The sequence below is a fragment of the Falco punctatus genome (assembly GCF_963210335.1).
Source record: "Falco punctatus genome assembly, chromosome: 2".
Classification (NCBI taxonomy): domain Eukaryota; kingdom Metazoa; phylum Chordata; class Aves; order Falconiformes; family Falconidae; genus Falco; species Falco punctatus.
Window position 1 is genome coordinate 83,671,028 of NC_137581.1, and position 20,916 is coordinate 83,691,943.

Below are 20,916 nucleotides of genomic sequence, written 5' to 3' on the forward strand. Positions count from 1 at the left end.
GAAGAGAAATATTCCTTACTTGCATGACCTGTTACTTTGTACTGGTTTTGTACTGGTTTTGTATTGAGTCATTGGTATTAATAACGTCTTTTTTTTCCACGTACAGAGAATGGCCTCCTGTTTACTTTTGGAGATGGGAGACATGGCAAGTTAGGCCTTGGACAAGAGAATTTTACAAATCTGTTTGATCCTACTCTGTGTTACAATTTCTTGAAGTTCACAGTCCTTTTGGTAAAACTTTTGTTTATGCTTCTCAGACATCAAAATATTTATCTTTTCATGAAACACATTATTAATGAAGGTTGAAATCTCAGTATAGAATTATTTTTATAACATTTAATTAGTAGACGATACGAACGAAAAAGGAAATTGTATTTGCATAGCACACTGTTCATTTAATTTGGAATGTGTTTGGCTTGGATTACACATAAAGTCTCCTCCTTAGGGTTTTATTCAGTAGTGCTGTGCTGTAATGTTTTGATCTATAGAGCTGTGGTAGCCTATAAAATTAAATACTTGTTGCTCTTAGATTGTTGACAGTAGGGGAAAACTAATATCTGTTCTGAAAACACCAGTGTAATCTCTTTTTTTATTTTAACAATTATTTCCAGTGGGGTATTTTTAAACCTTAACAAAATTTGAGAAGTTGCCTTTTTTAATCCAAACGCCATGAGAAAGCAGAAATACTTTTTTTTTTTTTAAAAGGGCATTGTTTTCATCTGTTTCTTGAAGTGTTTAAGAAATAAATGTCACAGAATTGCCAGCACCAAAAATGCAAACATGACTCAGGACTGAGCAAAATTTGGGACAGAAGTCTGTTGATCACTTCTGTTTGTTTACTAGACTTAAGAGTTTAAGGAAATTTTGTCAGAAGTAGTAAGGGTTTGAAACTTTTTAAAAAGTGGAACATCTGATTTTTATGTATTAATACTTTGTCTATTGGAGGGTGTAGGACTTGCTTTATGCTTTGTGGATTTTGTGATAAAATTTCTAGGTTTGTATCACTGAAGCTAGCAGCGTTGTCCACATTTGACTTGCATCAAAATAATTAGCTCAGTTCCTTTGAAAGTCTAGTGGAAATATCTTTTCTTTCTTCTGTATCAATAAATTAATAGACCTATCTTCTGTTCTGTTCAATACAAATACATTGTATTTAAGTAAGAAGAAGTGAATATAGATCACTAGTCATTAATACATGCAATTAAGTACTTTTATCTTGCTAAAGTCACTAGGAGCTAAATTTGAAGCAATTGAGTATCTCTTACTTTTATTATGTTTTTCTTATAACCTAAGGCCCTAGAGATGATTGTAAGAAAATGAGATCCTTGTATTGACACTTGCAAATGAAATAATCAGACCTTTTTTGGTGCCGTAGGTTGCTTGTGGTGGTTGTCACATGCTAGTTGTTGCTGCTCCAAGACCTAAAGGATCTGAAGAAGTACTCTTAGAAAACTTGTATGAAAGCCATTTGACTTCTACTACCTCTAAAACAAGTGGAGACTCACTACTAACAAACACCTTACAAGTAACATCAGCACGAATACGACGTCGAGAGAGGGTAAATTCAGAGCTGCTTAGAGCTGCCATACTTTTTTAAGGAAACAAAATCCCTTTTAAAGCTAAAATCGCAGCATATACCCAGGAGATAAATAGTTCTCCTTAAAATGTGTTTAATTTTAATGTATAAAAGGAAGAATAATATCTGCCCTGGTCCCAAAATTGTTGCAATTGGTCCAATACCAATAAAAGATAGGTATTGGTCAGATTTACTTGTTTATTTCTATGAAAAAGACTGCAATTAATTTTGTATTTTTTTAAATTCTAAAATGGGAGCCTGTTCCTTTGCTTTTTTAAAATACCTTTGAAATATTTTAAATATTTTTTTTATGTTTATTAAGTATTTTTTTAAAAGAACAAGAAGCTGGCTCTTTTTGTTGTTCCCTCTGAGTCCTTGAATATATTAAGCAAGTTTGTAGTTTATAAAATATCAAAGGTGAGTTTTGCAATCAGCTTAAAATGATCCTAAGATCCTGTAGCTACTTAAAGTAGTACTTTCTTCTCCTAAATCTCCACTACACATTCCGTGTGGTTTCCTTGAACAGCAGAATGAGTTGGATCGTGTCACTTACCTGTCTGAAAGCTAACTCTACCACAAAACCACGTTTATTTTGTAAAAATATTTTGTTGTTATGCATTAAATACCTCAATGTTATTTAAGAGACTAGTATTGTAATTTTAAATAAAAATCCAAGGGTTTGTTTCTTCTTTCCCTGTATTTTAAGACTGCTAGAGATTATTGTGTAGAAAAGACGTAGAATATTCCCCTATATACCTCTTCACTTTTTAGCACTATAAATAATTAAACTGGTAAAGAAATTCAGTTTATGCTTTGTATACAAAGTTACAACACTGTCGTCTACTAAAAGAAAATACCACTGTTAGGTATGAGAGGTTGCTTATATTTTATTCTCCTGCTCTTACTCTCAGTACATTTTTTTTTTTCTTCTAAAGGAAAAGTCTCCCGAACAGTTTATTAGAATGGCACGAACTCTGCCTCCACTGGGAGGAAGCTTCTTAAAATCTTCACTGCCTGTGACTAGCAACACTAGCCCACTCTGTTTTTCTGCCACAAGTCTTCCTAAAGCGGAACCTGTGAAGGATAGAGGCCATGAAAAAGGTGAAGCGTCCCTATATCTTGTTGCTGTTTTCTTAGAATTATGCTGTTTGGCTCTCATCATTCATAAATAAATGCTCAGTCTGAACATGAAAGAAGGTTTAAGTTCAGTCTTACCTCAGTAGGGTCTGGCAGCACACAGACGTGAAAGTTAAATGCATACAAGAAATGGCCTCACACTGCTCATGTTTGGAAAATGTGCTTAAAGATTTAGGGGCGGGTTGAGTGAAAGAAAAAACAACTTCTAAATGGTACCTGTGGTTTCTCAAGCCTGTAGAAATAGGACTTCAGAAAAATATAAGAATAGTAACTGCTTTCTCCATTTTCACAAAAAAGAAAAAGAATTACAGAAAAAAAGTTTACTAGAAACAGTCTTGAAGACATAGGAAGGCCTACAATAGACCTTGGATAAGAAAAGAAGCCTGCTAATTCTTATGGGATCTTTCTTCTTGGAAATGTAGAATTACTCTTCACTGCCTTGTTATCTAAGATAATAAGGATTTTCAATATTCTAGCTAATGCAAAAGCCTGGACAACAATGCTTATGATACAGTGCTGGAGTTTTGCACAGATTCTCTAGAAGCAGTTTTGGATGTCACCTGGGTTGCTGGGCATGTGTGATTTCCTGGGAAGAGTAATGCTGAAGAGTGCAGAGTGCAGTGCTTCGGTGTAAAAGTTAGCTCAGAATTACTGGGCAGTCAAATGGAATTTGAAAGTAAATCAGTTAGAATCAAGATGATTATTTGTAAAGCTGCCAGCACGCCCATTAGCATTTCTGGTTCTAGGAAAGCAATGCAGTGAAATTTGAATTGCCTTTAGAATCTTCTGAGGCGTAATACCTCAGGTTTCGTGCCATCTGAAACTGGTCATATACCTGATGAACCAGGTGAACCTGAAAATTATGTAGGTACATTTTTATGATGCTACATTGCAGTTAAACTCACTGTCTCTCCATCCGTTACACAGATAATATGTGGTGTAGATAATATGACTGCAGGTAATTTAGTCTAATCGGTACACTATTATTAAAGAGATTATCCAAAAGCAGCTTTGTCCCATGTAATATTTATGCTTTGAAAGCCTGCAGAAAATGTCAGAGATCAACAGTGCACTGAGGCCAGATTGTTGAGCTGCCTCTAATATTAATACTGACGGAAAGGAGGTGGAAATGTTTCTGCTTTGTGTTCAGCTGGGGGAATGAGTAATCTCAAGACTTCAGTCCTATGTCAGTGAAATAGAGATATTCTGTATTTTACAAGAGTGGAGTGCTCTGTTTGCTATAGATTGCTTCCTATGGTATTTGTTTACTTCCTCCTATTTTACCTTGAAGAAAAGAATCATCAAAAAGATAAACCTGGTGAAGGCTCTGCAGAAGAAGACTCAGATAATGAAAATAATGACAGAAACCTTGGAGATACAACTGACATCCTAAATATGGTAATATATTTTACTAATGAATCTGTGATTCATTCTTCTGCAGGGGAAGAACAAAGCAGCTACGTCATGTTTCAGGTTCTAGTACAGAACTCCTGGCTAGCCCAGAATGTCATATGTGGCACCAAGAAGTACTGACATACTGTTAAATGAGCATGCATTTCGTATCATCATTATCCAATGCTGAAGTTTGTTTTCATTTTGCAAGTAATGTTGTAGTATGAGATTGATGTAGTTCAAATAGTGTGGTGCCTCCCCACGCTTTAACTCTGGATGTCAGAAAGAAGAGGACACTGGATACCACATCTCTATGTGGTGATCTCTATCTCTGACCTTCCTCTTCTTGATGGTCTTTCTCCAAGAGGGAGAATTGCAGGAAATGAAGCACAGAAGCTGTCTTTTCCTGTTTCAAGAAGAGCTTTTTTAGTACAGGTGGATGATATTAAAGGAAAGGCCAAAATGCAGGCATTTTGATTATTTGGTGATCCCCAAGCATGTTCCTACATATTTCTTTTATGTAAAAAAATTGTACACCTTTCCAAAACATTTTGTTCTCTCTCAGGATTGTGCATGTCCTGGCCTTAATGCAGTACACTGCAAAGAGTGTTCTTTTTTTGTCTTTTTTTTAACTTCAGTGGAATGGAAACAAATGAGCAACTCACTGCGAACTGAGCTCAGAATATGTTGTCAGTTATACTGGAGGGATTGCACATTTTACAGGAATTACTACTTGTTTGTGCTTAGCAGTACTTAGTAATTTAACAATCTGTTTGTGCGTAACATTTATTTAACAGTTACAAAACTTAATTTACAAAAAAAAAATCAGATACGATGCAAACATGGCCTTCATTAATGTATTGAGGCATAATTTATAACATATTGCACACTTTATGTACTAAGCTTCCTTCTCCTTTTTGTCTTTGTACCCATCATGAATCAATTGTAAAATGTTTATCAGAATGAAACAGTAAATTTGAAGGAAGTCTGTCAGACAAACTTGTCAAAATACAAAATAAAATGATTGCTTTTCTTGAATCTGGATGAAAGTATTCTGGTTACTGCATAGTTGTTTCAATTTTTCTAAAGTGCGGCAACATACATCTTATTGACAAATGTGACAAGAGGAGGAAAAACCATTAATATCATATTGATGATACAAGTTCTTGGGATTGAGAAACCAGAACTTTCCATGCTCACTGTCTTGAAAAATCATATGGTAGTTAAATCATACACAGTTAACAAACAGCAGCAGAGAGCATTATCTTGTCATTTGGACTATATGGGACCAAAATCTCACTATACTTGCCTGCCTAGTAGTATTCTGCATTGCCTTGCCTTTTGGTTTTTTTGCTTTATGTAGAAGAAAGAGATAAGGGCATTAGATGCCAATGAAAATTTTTGCTGTGTAATGTTTCTTCTAACTTTCAAGGCTGTGCTATCAAACTGGATGTTAAGTTGAAGGTTGTGGTAATAAGGGAGTAAGATGTTGTATTTGTAGCCACAATGTCCCAGTAAGAGGATGGTAGATCTAAAATGTGCTTGTGGGCTGTCAGAGAGAGCATGTAGCATTCAGTGTCTACAGACAGTTTAGATGTTGACATCTGAGCTGGTTTCTACTTTCTCTTCATAAGCAATAAATGAGGGAGGGGAAGTGAAATAGGCGAGTTGAGCAATCATACAGTTTTGTCTCAACCTGTGCAATAATATTAAGATGTTTGTATAATACCTCTGTTTAGTAACTGGGCTTTGATGCTGCTTTCCCTTTTAGTTATTTTTTTTAATAGAGATCTTATTTTTTGCAGACACATGCAATGAAATTGAATCCTAGTGACCAGTCCTTAAAATTATCACCACTCCAAAAACAAAAGGTACTGTAACTAATTATATATATATATAAAAGTATACTTATACAGTTGTTTAGAAGATCTAGAATTCTTGTATTATCCTTATATTTGTTGTTTTGCTTTGAGTTTTAAAAAAGCTAGGCAAATTTTGTAGGCCGCCTTTTGCTAATTATCTAAATATCCACAGAGTTACATTCTAAGAAGCTGACTGAAGTCAAGAGAGCATTTGTGCAGGCACATAGAACTCCTCATATCCAGCATTTGAGATGAGAGTATATAGTGCTTCACCAGTTTAAGGAGCAAGAGACTATCATACACGCTTTGTGACTTAAGCTGATAACATATTCCTACTGGTTTGTTGATACTAAAATATTTTAATTGGGTTTGGAAACACAATATACGTAAATATTTTATTTAAAGATATTCACCATGGAGTTTATTTAAAGGAGCAATAATACTGGTTTCAAATATGAAATTAAAATACTTTCGTATTGCCTTTCTATTTCACTCCTAAACTGATCCTAGAATTTCAGCATTTTGGTATAATTCATTATACTTTTATTTTATATTTACTGTGCTGTAGCATTTGTTAAATAAATTTAAAATTTAAAACAGAAAGACAACAGATTTTCAAACTTAATAGAGCATAACAGATTTCCCAAGAGGATATGTGGAAGAAGGTGTAAGAGAACTGTAGTTTTTTCCTTCTGTTCACACAGCCTCACACATTGCATGTGCTCTAGCTTATGGGACATGATACTGGCTGCACAGTTCTTACTGCATTTACTTCTGAGTGCTTGGATAGTGAAAAAGGTGTAGTAGTACATTTACCATAAACAGAACGTTACATTCTTCTAATATGTGCACTTGTAAGTTCATTTCATGTGAAATACTCTACCTTTTATGCTATCTTCTAGTCCCCTCACAGAAATTCTTTGCTTGTTTAGATGTTTTTGTAACCTTTTTTCTTTTGCTTTCATTTGTCCTTAATGCTTTCCTTCTTTCTTTTTAATTTTCTGCTTTTCATATGGAATAGAAGAACAATAAAAATGTGAAACTGAAAAGAAATGGTAAGGGTGAGCTGAAAAACAAGGATTCTGATTCCATGAAGGAGGGCTCAAAATTAGACTCTGGCTCTTTGCAAAAGCAGTCTTCATTTTCAGAGCCACTGGGACAAGATTTAGAAAAAAGTAGTGCCTTTGTAGGGAAGCCTGTGCCCCCCAAAAATACAAAGAAAGGTACATCTGAGCATGCGCAAAGTGTTAGTACTTTAAGAAGTGGTGTTCAACAAATTACTATGGACAAATGCAGGTTAGTGAAAAGGGAAAAAGAGTATGCAGAAAATCCTGAATTTGTCAGAGAGGATGTAATTTACAGTCTTCCCACTGAAAAACAAATTCTGACTGAAAAAACAAGTTCTTCCAATAAAAAGATAAAAGCTATTAAATCTAAGCAACCCCTTAAAATAGATGTACTTCCTTCTGCATCCAGGGATCGGCCCCAGTCTGATTCATTAATTGTGCAAAAATACAATCCTGTTCAAAACCAAGAAAATCAAGAAGCAATAGAAAGTCAAAACAAAGTAAAGGATGTTGTTGAAAAATCTGATAAATGTGAAAAAATATGTGTCAGAGGAGAAGAAAGTAGGGAAGAGGAGAGAGGCTTTAAAAAAAAGAATTTTTTGAAACACATAGCTGTAAGTGTGTCATCATCTTCAACTGAGGAAAGTAGTAATGATCTTGCAAAATATGTATTTAAGAGTAGGGAAAAAGAAGAGCACTACTATGAAGGCAGAGAGGTCCAGAAGGCAATGAAAATAGAAAAAGTGAAAGGTTTGCATTTAGAAAAAGAAGACACTGAGACTAAGGAGATGCACGCTACAAACAATGAGAAAGAGTATGTAGAAGAGGCTGATGTAGAAAGCCTGAATGAGGAAGAAAACTTTGAAGCAAAAGCTGATGAAGACAGGCAGTTAGAAATTAAGAATGAGGAGGAATCTAATCAAGAGCAGGAGAGTGAAGGCAGTGAAAAGGGTGAAAGTGAAAAAGAGAAACTAGAAACAGTTGACAGTGAAGGTGAACTAGGTGAGGAAGAAGAAGAGAGTCAGGTTAAAAAAGACAGAGATGAAGTTTCAGTAGGAAGAGATGAAGGCGAAGAGGAAAAAGATAATAAGGAAGAAAATGAAAGAGAGGAATCACAGGCTGAAAGAAGCAGTGAGAATGAGAGTGCAGAAGAGATTGAAGATGGCAAAGAACAGATTGAAGAGATTAGGCAGGAAGATGGCAAAGAGCAAGTTGATGAGGAAGGCAGGCTGATGGAAGAAGAAATGCTGACTGAGGGAGAAAAGGAGGATATGGAGGAGGATGCAAAAGAGGAAGACACTGAAAAAGAAAAGGAAGAACAGGTTAAAAGTGAGGGAAGAGATGAGAGTGAGGAAGGAGGTGAAGATAGAGAGGAGGAGGAAGAAAAAGAGGTAGAGGCAGAAGAGGAAGTAGGAGATGAAAAGGAAAATGAAGAAGAAAACAAAGAAAGGGAGAATGAAAAAGACAAAGAGGATGAAGAGGAATTAGAATCATTGGCAGGGAAGGAAAAAGAGGTATTGGAAGAACAGGAAGAGGAATGTGCAAATAGGAGGATTAAGTTGGTGGGGGATGATGGAGTGGAAGAAGAAGAGGGGGAGGATGAAGTCAAAGAGGAAAGAGAAAATGAGGAGGAGGAAGAGGTAGGAGCAGCGGCAGAAGCAGAAGGGGAGGAGGGGGAAGAAGATGAAAAAAAGGAAGACGATGAAAACAAGGAAGAGGAGCTGGAAAATGAAGAGGAAGAGGATGAAGAAGAGGAAGAAGGATTGGGAGAAGATGGAGAAGTAGAGGAAGGAGTGGAAGAAGATGAGGGAGTGGAGGAGGAAGAAGAGGAAGAAGAGAGAGCTGAAAATGGGGGATTAGAAGACGGAGAAGGAGAAGAGGGAGAAGAAGAGAAAGGGGAAGAGGGAGAGGGGGAACAAGAAGGGGAAGAGGGAGAGGGGGAACAAGAAGGGGAAGAGGGAGAGGAGGAACAAGAAGGGGAAGAGGGAGAGGGGGAACAAGAAGGGGAAGAGGGAGAGGAGGAACAAGAAGGGGAAGAGGGAGAGGAGGAACAAGAAGGGGAAGAGGGAGAGGAGGAACAAGAAGGGGAAGAGGGAGAAGAGGAACAAGAAGGGGAAGAGGGAGAGGGGGAAGAAGGAGAAGAGGAGGAAGGGGATGAGGGAGAGGACGGGGAAGAAAATGAAGGAGAGGAGGAAGAAGGAGAGGAAGAGGAAAAAGCAAAAGGTAAAAGAAAAAGATATAGTAATACGCTTCCACAAAAAAGCAAAACCAGGAAGCCAGAGAAGACGGAAAGTACTGCTTTACTGAACAGCTCTAAACAAAAAATGAAGTCCAAACAGCATGTAGCAAATGGTTCACATAACTCAGAACAATTTTGGAACAATGTGCTACCTCATTATTTAACACTAAAGTAGCATAGGCTACTGAAGATGCATTTTAAGCCTATTCAGAAAACTTTGGAACTATGGCAGATTGATTTTTATTGCATAAAAAAATTAATGTAGTAAAAATACATTATACATATACTTTAAGTGCCAATTTATTGGGAAAAAATGAAGAAGCTGTTTAGATTGGGGAAGCTTTTGTGAGAGAAATCATATAAATTGTTGAAATAGTCATTTGCACAATGATGTTTATTACGTATGACAGATTTAAAAAAATAATCACTGAGGAGGCAAAATGGGTTTGTCTCTTAACTTATAATGTCATGCTGACAACATGAATTACACATTGTAACAGTGTAATCTTCTTTGCCTTTGAATCAGATTTCTTAAGGTAATACATCAATTTTTGGTGCATGAGAGCTTACTTGTTAGCGTGCCTTATATGAAAGAAGTGTCAGTAAATTAACAAAGATACATATTTTTAAATTTTGGTATCACTCCATATTCATTCTCCCTACTTTGCTTCTGTTCATGTGTTGGTAAAATGTTTGAGTACTCAGTGTAAATTAAAGAAAGGACAAGTTGCCAAATTTACGTGGGTTGGTAGATGGGAAGTAAGTGGAAATGCAGGCCTCCTGGGTAAATGGTGGCCTGGGCTTTTTCAGAGGCCTTAAGGCTGGCTTCTATTTTGGTATCAGCACACAATTATGTGAAAAAAGACAAACACAATTCTCAGAATCTGGCCTAGGTTACATTAGAGTCACAATGCATCTGTTTATGGATAATTTGGGGCTATCACATTTGGTGATTAGATATAATGAAGAATTTGAAAATACGCACCTGTAAAACTTCGTTTACTTGTTTATACTGTGCAATACACAAAAGATTAAATGTCTGCCTACAAAAGACTGCATTACATTACTCATCTAACTCTAAGGTTCTCAGGGAGGGGGATGTAATTTGTTGCAGTGTGAAGTGTATATATGTTTTCAGGATCAGAGCCTAAGCTTCTCCTCATTGGAGGAGATTTGTGTTTTCCCCTCCTAAAAATCACATCTATGATCTCCAAAAAGAGGACAATGTAATAAACAAAGAAGCTAGATGGAATAGTAGAGAAAGTAGCATGAATGTCTGAATTCTTTTTGGAAAAGACAAAGTATGTTAATACTTTTGGAGTTTCCTTAAAATACACAAACAAATCTTGCAAATTATTCTTGTAAGACATTGTATTACTGTTTCAACTATTAGTGGTCAAACTGGGAAAAGAAGGGACAGGGACTTGTCATACAGCATTATTATTTAGATACTATGCTAATGGGTGGTCTGAGAAATTTTTGTAAACAGATCTCTGTTGAGATTCTCTAGAAAAATAGCTATTTAATTTCTGTTTGAAAATGAGGACAGGAAAAAAAAAGGAATCAAAATGAGTAAATGTCATTCAATAAAAACGTTAATGAAATCAATACCTATGTTGAGACTATGAAACATTTTTAATGTTGTTTTGTAAAAGATACTGGCATTAAACTATTTTTCACACAATGTCTCCAGATTTTATTTTCTAAAAAAGCTGTAGTAGATTAATTGTCAGTAGATTCTAGTCCAGTTCTATCCTTCCTACCTCAGTCACCCCTTCCATATACTGCATTTGAAAGTAAGATCACTTTCAGTCACATGCAGTGCCTAACTACAACAAAAAGTTAGTCCAATGACTGTATTTTGTTCCTGTGAAATTTGTTTCAAGTTTTGGAATTTTCTGTAATACATTTTCTTGAATATCATGTGTAGGTCTTTGGAAAAGGGTAAGTATCCTCATATTCTGGTAGAGTGGAATACTTTAGCAGTTACATGCACTTCCGAAGAAAACAGCTCTCTCTAACAACGGAGTCCTCTGTTATTTCTCAGAAGTGCTGCGTTATCACTGAACTGCTGTGAAAGTATTTACTTTTGAAACTAATTGGAGCTAAGCTGTGTTATTTTATCTTTCTTAAGAAAGATTGGGATACTACTGTGATTAAAATTAGAGTAATACTGAAAAGTATTTTTATAGGCCTAAAACTGGTTCTTGGATATGACGTCTTGTTTGTGATTCTAAAATAGAGCTTTGGAAGACAATGTGCTGTGGAAAAAACCCACAACAACAACTCATTTTTTCTTTTGAAATGTGTTTGCTAGAGAGAAGGGGAGTGAGTGAGAGCGCTTTGAAGCAAGTGATTTCTAATTCCACATGGCTCTTCATTTACTGTTTGGCTCTAGCTTTTAATGTAATTTCTTAGGCAAATGGGGACCATTTGTTGTTCCTTTCTTAACATGTGCTGATAGCATAAAGCTTCCCAGAAGAGTAAAGGAAGCCAAGTTGTAGGCATCTCCACCTCTTTGTTTTGTCTGGATGAAAATTCATTGAATTGAGAACTGGTTTTGTATTGTTTTGTGGATCATTCCTGTGGTGGGGGAAAAGCAGAGCATTACTCCAGCACTTGAAAGGGTTTTCCACAGAATCGTTACATAAATTGCACACTGTGCCAACATTTCTGGGCTTTGGTGGGACTTTGGAACTCCATTAGCGTAACGAGTGGAATTTTATTTAGTTTGACTCATACTGGTTTATAAGTTTGGTACCTGTGGTTTTGTGGAAATTCAGTATGTCCTTGGTATTTATTATGGGATACAAAAAGATTTATGCGCAGTATTTAAAGCAACATGGCAGTAGTAGTCCTGAACTAGTTTTTAGCACAGAAAAACCCTGCAATAGAGAGAATACAACAGGCAATTGCTCAGACCAAAGGTTTAGTCCGGTCTTTTTTCTACCAGTGGCTACTAGTGAATGCCTGGCAAAAAAATACAAGAGTAGAGCACATACAGAGTGTTATGTAATTGTGTGTTATGTGTATACTGACTGTGTAATCAGTCGGTATACCAAATATATTCAGTGTATTCAATAATTGGTGGTTCAGAAGATACACCTATTACACCTAATAGCCATTTTTCTTCTGTTGATTTCTTTCAATCAATTTTTAACCCGTTTAGCATCCAGTACATGTTTTGGCAAACAATTATTAGATCTGTACACATTTTTTTAAAGAAATAACTCCTTTATTTGTCTTGAATCTGTCTCCTGGTACCTTTACTTGATGTCTCTTATTCTTGTATTAGAAAAAAGAGCATGTATTTCCTCTTCATGTTTAATTCCCTCATGATTGTCACATGGAAAAACTGTTCAGCTGTGTGGTTTAAATCAAGTTAAGATTGAAGTGATGTATTGATTTATTAATAACAGTTAACCAGCAATCAACCAACTACACATTCAAGATCAAGAGTGGTAATACAGCAGGTAACAACACCAGACAACTATAAATGTTAATAAGTACCCTCAAATTTTTAAGCACCCTTCTGCCTCTAATCTCAGAAGTTTTAATCCCCCTGCACGCTTTCACATACATGCTCACGGAATTACATATGCATATACTGCCTTTTATAGCAGGCACGTATTCCATTTTCAGGGGGCAGGGTGCAAGTCTGCTCTTGCCACACAGCTCCTGCTAGAGATGAGGGTGCTCTAGATTACTCTGGTATGTGTTCTAGCATAAGTCTTCTCTTATGCCTGCAAAATTGCAGAAGGTAAATTTTCCCATTTTATCTGAAATATACCAACATATGCATTCAAATAATAGTTCCCTTTGCATAATTGATGCTGAATAACCAGAAAATGTCTTATCTGGGTATGTACATGATTATTCTTTAAAATGGGCCTTTAGGAATCGTGCAGAAAAGGAATTTAATTTCCATTGCTTTTGTTTTTTTTTTTTACTAGCTTTTATTAGCTGTACCCATCTCTTCAGATAAATTTTAGCTTACTTTCTTCAAAGATGACACTACATTCTAGATCTTACCTCTCAGAATAGCAGTCTTTGATTTTTACTGATTGAATTTTTGGTGTGAATCTAGTCCTTTAACAAAAGTATTGTTAAATACTCTAAAACAAATGAGAGTGATAAAGACAGAGCATCTTTTTTAATGCAATCTGAGTTTTTTCTTGGTGCATATAGGCTGAATTTATGAACTGTGAACTCACCTGAACTTCTGTGTATTGTCTTTAATTTTATAATGAGTATTTGGAGAGCAGAAGCAAACTCAGAAATAACAGGATCTTTGAACAGAAGAACGTTGTCAGATCTGTAAAAAGGCAAAAAAAGGGCAAAGTAAATGTAAAAGGGAAAATCCTCAACTCATTTCTAAATGTGCAATTCAAATAAACAACAGTGTTAATACTGTGGCATTCTGTGAGCAACTGAGCAAATATTTTGCTTGTACAAATGGCAAAGCTATAGTTGTGTCCTCTGTGAAGTTCTGAGCATGTTCGTGATCCGAAGTCACTCACTGAGTTGTAATATTTTTATACACTTTTTCATGCTTTAATGTAGAGAGGAGAGGTTAACTTTTGCATATTGAAAAGATTTTGGAGAGATAGATTTGGCATTTGAAAATTGCACTGCTGAGAGCTACAGAGGCTTTATCTATTGCCAAAAGAAAAAGCAAGTACACTTAATTGCTGTCCTTTTTAAGGATTTGTGATAATGCCCATTGCTTATTTGCTTGACAATCTCATGCTATAATAATTTAAACAAATATTAATATAATTATCTCAAAACCCTATACTTAGTTATGAAAATATTTATTATCAGGGCCCTGAAATGTCAAATGTAAAGATATTTACCATTCTGGCTTTCATATAAGTCCCAGCACTGAAAATCAGACATGACTTTTTTTCTGTTTGAGGTAGGTTGCAGGGCAGCCTGCTGGAATGTCCCAGGTTCAGTGTTATGGGTTTAGAGATTTATAATTTGTCATGCGTACCCCACCTTTCACACAGAGTTGCATTCGTGGTTTCTGTGAAATATAAAGTATTTGTGGTTTCATACTGAGAGCATGAGAGAGTGCTAAACAAAAGGTAGCTCTAAGCAGAATTTTGTATTAAGCAATGCCTTTATATGCACCTATACCTGTAAGGATATAGATTACAGCAGTATTGAAGAGTAATATTTCCCACTCCCTGTATACCAGTGATAATACAAGAGCCCGGGCTGTGCTTTTCAACTGGAAAGTCAACAATAATGACCAGTCTAATAAGAGTTTGGGATTGCGGGCCACCCTGGCAGAGGCTGGTATTCTTACAGGAAGTTTAAAATACTTACTTTCATTCTAGCCAAGGCACAAAACAACTCTCGTAACTAGAAACACAGCAGCACAACTGCTGCAAAATTTAATCTCTTTTACTAGGCACTTCATTGAGGAAGAGAACAAAGGAAACCTGCATGTGTCCTGTATCAAGAGTACAGAAAGAAGTTAAGCTGTGCTTTAAAGCCAGCCTTCAAATAGCTGGAGAGTTGTGTTAGTAAGTTGGGTGTGCCTTGAAAAGTCAACCTGTAAAAGATGAGAATGCATTCCAAGATTATTGACGGTTGTACAGAAATTGCCACTTTTACATCAAAGCATTTTGAAATGGGGGATCTTCCCTGAGAGACCCACTCTTGCAGGGTGTGGAGATTTTAGCAGTGCCTTGTGTGGCATCCTGTTCAGGAGCGTACAGAGACCAAAGAATCTTGAAGAACCTTCCTGCATGCTGTGATGTTATTGATGAAAATTTGCCTTTGCCGGTATTTTTATCTGAGCACTGAATAATAATCAGCATGATTAAGGCAGGATTTCAATGAAAAGCACAGGGTTTTGGAGAGGTATGTAGTACTCAAAGCTTTGTGGCACAGTAAAAGCGGGAAGTAGTGACTGTCCTCATTCACTTGCAGATATGTGGGAGCTGCATGACAAACTCCAGACACTAAAACTTTTTTTCTAAGAATTTGGAAAAAGTGCACAAAATGCATCCAAGTGTGCACTAATATTCCCAAGCTAGTTTTTCTCTGTGTCTGTTAGCATTAAGAAGTCATTTTATGCAGCATAGTATCTTCCAGAGACTTGCTAAGTTTTTGAGGTAACATCAACATATTCTCATTTGGATTTGCTTATTATATTTCATATGTTTTGCTTAAGTACCCAGGAGTTATTTTGGTATGCTATTTCCAAGTGACTGAATATTAAAAGGTATTTATATTACTATGTAAAATAGCTCATAAGAGATTATACGTGATGTAAACAGTCTCCAGCTTGTTTTATGATTCTTCACAAAACACCTTAAAAATCCTTTATAGTTCTATAGAGATGTTTTCTTTCCTTTTCACCCTGGAAATTGGTATTAAATTTATTTGTTCTCCAAAGAAAGCAAACATTTTTGAGAAGATAGCAGTTTTGTATATGAAAGCTGTAGTACGTCTGAGCTATTTCAGATGCTGATTTATCTTGGGGAATAAGTAATAAAAATTTGTTCTGAATTGCTGGGAAAGGAGAATCCTTTCAATAACTATTTATATTGGTTTTGTAGTGAATAGTCAAACCCTAAAACAAACCTGAAAGTACAAATACTGTCTTTTTTAGAATGTAGATTTACATTAGAATTGTATACATTGTTAATTAGTTATTTTTACTCAAACAAGAATGCAGAGTAATCTTTCTCCACGTACACTGACAGCAGCAAGCTGGCAAGCCACAGAATAATGACACGAAAGCCAACTGAAATAACCTTTAACATAATGCCATCAAAAAAAGGAATGTCTACTACTTTGTAATAATTGTCAGTGTACAATTGCAGAATGACACCTGAAGTCCTGAATAATAAATGTAATCAGATTAACTCTCCTAATGCAAGGTATGTGTACTGTCAGTCTGTGGCAAAAGTGCACAGATCTGTGGAAACTTGTAGGTCCTTGTATTGGACTTTTAGTAAATAAAATATATTGTGTAGCAAAGTATTGGCAGAAAAAGACAGGAGAACAACATGAAAAATTAGTCTGCTCAGTCAGTTTCTAACAACGTTATTTACAGCTAGGTATTCACTATTTTATTCCATTTTTCTCAGGGTGACACCATCCTGTTGGAGGATGCAATTGAAGTATCACAAGTATTAGTGTGGTAATTAGTCATCACATTATCAGGGTAATCAGTGTATCACTATGTGGGCATCTGCTACTTTGAAACATTTTCTTCTGTCATATTTAGAAGGTGACGTAACTCTAATTTAAAGTTCAGTTTCTGCTCGACATGCAGCAATGGAAACTCACGCCTGACATAAAAATTATTTCCAATTGTTTCACTGTCTGCACAGCGTGCCTGAAATTCTAAGTTCAGCATTGCATTAGTATTCCAAGATACACGCATGACAGAAGCATTAAGGGACTGTTGTATCAGGTAATCCATGTCAAGTGCTCTTGACGTAGAATTGTACAATTAGGAAGCTAGTGTAACCTAGTGGAAGTCTAGGTGTTAACTTTTAGACAAGTTATGGCAACAGGCTCAGCTTTTTACTGAAAATTCTTTTAAGTTTATTCAGCTGAGCTCTTCTGTTTGACTACATGACAATATATAAGGAAAGCCTAGTTTGGCTTGTGGACTGCCTTACTGCTTGCAATTAAAAGAATAAGCTGTTAAATCTCTCATTTGAGATTGATATGTCTTTGAATTTTGTCAGTCATCAATCTGGACAGCTCTTTCTTTAGTAATCATTAAAATGAAAGATAATTCTCTAAGGTTTAGAGTAGCTGAGCTAATAGCTTCTCTATATTAATAGCTACAAAATGAAAGCCCAGTTCAAATTCCTGACCACAAATGGCTAGCACTATGTGGACTGTAAGGTGTTAAGCTTTCACTGTAACTGCTAAGTAAGAAACTACAAGGTATGTTTCTTAGCCTTACTAAGAGTTTCGTCAGGCAGTATTTCCAGTCATTTCATATCTGATAACTTGACATCATGACAAGACTGGTATCGGCAAAATGTTAAGTGCCTGCCCACCCCCATACATCTCCAGCCCATGAAGGGCAGACAGAGCTATTTTTATTTTTCTCTCATCTGCATGTAAAGTCATGGTTAATATTGTTACTTTAAATGCTGTTTTAATACAATTTTAACACAGTGTATTTTCCCAGCGTGGACAATTCAGGGGTGATGCTGATGTGCACTAGTATTTTGGAGAGCAAAGTGATAGCTAGTGGAGGATGTGATTCCTCTACCTATTCCTTTTCAGTCCTGCATCAAAAAAGACGGATGGTCTGTAGAAATGTATTTTGTAGTTGTTTTTACTGATGCTGTACAAGGGAAGCATTGTTCAGTCCCATATGACAACATTATGCCCATTGACCAACCTCCTTAGGCCTGATACCCATCTACTAAGAGTCTTCTACTTCGTAGTGCAGCTCCTACTAGGTATGTATTCCATTCAGTTGTCGTATAGGCATGTAAGAGAGTCATGGCATGCTTTGGAGCATTTAAAGGTAATGGGTTGGACAAGTAATGGGAGAAATCTGTTCCTTAAATGATTAAAAACTCTGCTAAGCAATTGCTGGTTTATAGCTGCTTGGCAGAACGACTCCAAGGAAGAAGCATGTAGCTAACTACCTCATTCTCAGGTCTCTTTAATAATCTTCTCTGTGGATATTCAACAGTTTCCAGGGCAACTAGAAACAGAAATATCTTTTCTGTAAACCACAGCTTCCCAGAACTCTCTGTTTCTGAGTAGTACACCTAGTAATTACAGATTCCTCTTCATCACTGAGTTTTCACCAGATTTTTTAAAAATCTGCAACTAAATTTGTCTCGTCAGTGGTTTTGAGACTTTCTTCCCTAGAAACATAAAATGGTGGTGGCAGACATAAAATATTTTGACTTCTTGAGGAGGCTTGGAAAGATACCATAAAACTCCCCTTCTGAAATGCTAATTATGAACAGCCTGTCTGCCAGAGCTCAGTTTCCACAAAGTATGCAAGAGGGATCCCCAGTGAAATAGTTACTACAATATCGAGAAACCTAGTTTGCAGCTGTCCTTTGAGCAAGGTCTACCATGAGACTGTCTTTCAGCTAGAGGATGATACCAGGTGGGATACGGCATGGAACAGAGTGAAATTTCCCCCCCTCTGTCCTGTAGACATAAGACCATTTTCATAGAGCATTCATAAATGAAATGTCTGTATTATGTATTAATCTGCCCGAAGAAAGCTAGCTGCAGCCATTGTAGCAGAAGACAGTTATACCCACTGAGGCAATACATTTGCCAAAACAGTAAGGGAGTGAGGTCATTCGTCCTCTAACGCATGGATAAAGCAATTTTATCCTTAAGAATGTCTTGTTTTGAAGGTCTAGGTTTGCAGGGAAACCAGTGTAAATGCATGCAAAAAATTAAGCAAGTAAAGCAGTTGTACAAAATCTGTTAAGTCTACCAGACTTTCAAGATTCATGTTCGGCTGTACTGATTTAACATACTAGAGGTACAAAATGTTTAAGATTGTTTCATAGTACCAACCACTTTTTTTGTCCTTGAAGAAACTGGAACCTGAGGCTTAAATGAAAACAGTTTCAAGTACTTTACTTGTACATTCTTTACAACTTTTGACTTTCTGTGTGTGAGACCTTGGCCAAGCCAGCTTCTCTGTATCTGAGCTTTAGAGGTGAAACTATAGATGTCTTACAGCATAAACCTCCTGAAGTATTATGAAAGAGAGTAATGCAGAGACAATACATACATATAATATATACCTATAACATAATATGTACATATATGTATAATACATGTATACTTATATACATATACATATATATATTTGCTTTAATTAGTAGCCTAAAATTATTCAGAGACTTGTTCTTTAGTGGCCAGATGACTCATCTTTTAAAGTAAAGAGTATCTGTTCTATGATATTCTCATCTCTCCTTCCATACTATCGGTAAAAACTCTCCCAAACATGCCTATAAATGGACAAGCAGAAGTGGCAGTAATAAAACTGGGCTGTCAGAGTTAGAACAAGTTGTTTTAAAAGTTGAACAGATAAGGTGGCAGCCAGAGAAACCTGTGGCAAACCGCAAATACAGTAAATAGAAATGTGGTCAGTCTGGAAAGTCGTTCAGTTTAACAACAATAGGTGTCTTTGGAGTGAAATAAGTGTCACAGTTCCATCAATTTTGTTGATGAGGACCATAGCTCAGTTGCCTAAACAAACATAGCTAATGTGATTTTAGGTGTTGGGGGGTATCCTGCATGGCTGTGAGTTGGGGTACAGAATGATGCAGGTCTCCGTAAGCCCCGTGTAAGGATGTCTCAGATTCCTAGGATGTCTGAGTGATGCTTATCAAATAAATTCCACGAAAGATCTCCAGTAACTACAATGGCAGCTTATATTTGATCTCCTTTGTAGACTCCTGCATTTAGATGTCTTCATTGAGGTGGCTAATAGGAAACATAGTCTTTATGATAGAATCCAAACCTGATACGCAAGTTCACTGTGAGCAGAACCTGAGTAGCCATACAGTGGAAGTTCAGCCATTATGTGGCTGCAAAAGAGCAGTGATTTTTGTCAGCATAGGAGTTGTACATAAGTCTTGTAAGTTCTATAAGGCTATTGTAGGATCTTGTTGTACAGTTTCTGAAATGCTGTAACTATGTTGATGTAGATGATACCATACTGATTGTGCTCTGCTTTTTTATTCAAGTTTGCTAAATACGTGTCCACCTGATTCTGCTCACCACAGGATCAGCAAACTCTAGAATGCTGGCAGTTATTTTGTACTTTGTTAAGATGTTGTTTTATTCTTAGAATAAAGCTATTCTAAGGCCCACTGATCAATGCTGGCTTCATGAAGAAGCATAAAAAAGGTCTTTCTTAAATGTTATTCTATGACAACTTTCCTAGACATTTGCAGCATTTAGTTCTAATGAGATTTTCACCAAATTTATGAAAAAACGGTGTTCTTCCTATCTTTTCTAATTTAGCACTAGACTGTGCTTCTAGGAAGTATTTATACAAGTTCTGGTTTTCGGTTTCCTTTCAGTAGATTTAGTTGCCAGCTGAATGAGAATTAGAGTGCTGTTCCTCATTAGAGACCTTATTATCTGTGCAGGAGGAATGGTTTTGAAAGAAAATAAGCTTTGCATCTCTTAAATGATGTTTTGAATATTTAGATGAAAACAGTTGTCAGTGGATAGAAAGCTGGAGATCATTTGTACTTAGAGGCGAAGCTAGAAATAAGGTCAATTCTGAGATTGCCTTATGTAACTGAAAAGGTGAGGATTGAAAGGAGAGGGTTTTTTTTCCTGTCAGTTTGACTTTGGGACTGACTTTCATGTGAATGTGTCATCAATCTTTACTATGTAATTAGAAGTTCCACTCTCAGAACTCAAATCGTGACTACCTTTTTTGCCCACACTATATGGAACATAGGTATTTTTGTGGTTAACTGCTTGACCAGTACCTCTGTATCAGCAGAGCCAGAGACACTTATGTGTGCTTGTAGAGTGGGATAAACAGTAGTTCAAAACTGGACTAAACTCTTTTACGTTTAGCTGTCTTCACACTCTTGCTGTGTGTTGTAGATGCCTGTTACGTACATACGTGCCTTACTAATCTTAAAT

General features: G+C 36.3%; 1 protein-coding gene across 7 annotated transcripts in view; it reads left to right on the plus strand.

Annotated features, from left to right (window-relative positions):
• RPGR (retinitis pigmentosa GTPase regulator) overlaps nt 1–20,916 on the plus strand; it is a 67,316-nt gene that overhangs the window by 34,644 nt on the left and 11,756 nt on the right. For 4 of the 7 annotated variants that reach the window (XM_080374339.1, XM_080374338.1, XM_080374340.1 and 1 more), the window contains 6 exons: nt 107–231; nt 1,376–1,558; nt 2,512–2,677; nt 4,005–4,111; nt 5,911–5,976; nt 6,989–18,358. In XM_080374339.1, coding sequence (XP_080230465.1) covers nt 107–231; nt 1,376–1,558; nt 2,512–2,677; nt 4,005–4,111; nt 5,911–5,976; nt 6,989–9,448 — 3,107 coding nt within the window. In that variant the 3' untranslated portion in view covers nt 9,449–18,358. Of the gene's footprint in view, nt 1–106; nt 232–1,375; nt 1,559–2,511; nt 2,678–4,004; nt 4,112–5,910; nt 5,977–6,988; nt 18,359–20,916 lie in introns of those variants that run through there. The other 3 variants (XM_080374342.1, XM_080374343.1, XM_080374344.1) reach the window with 1 other exon arrangement.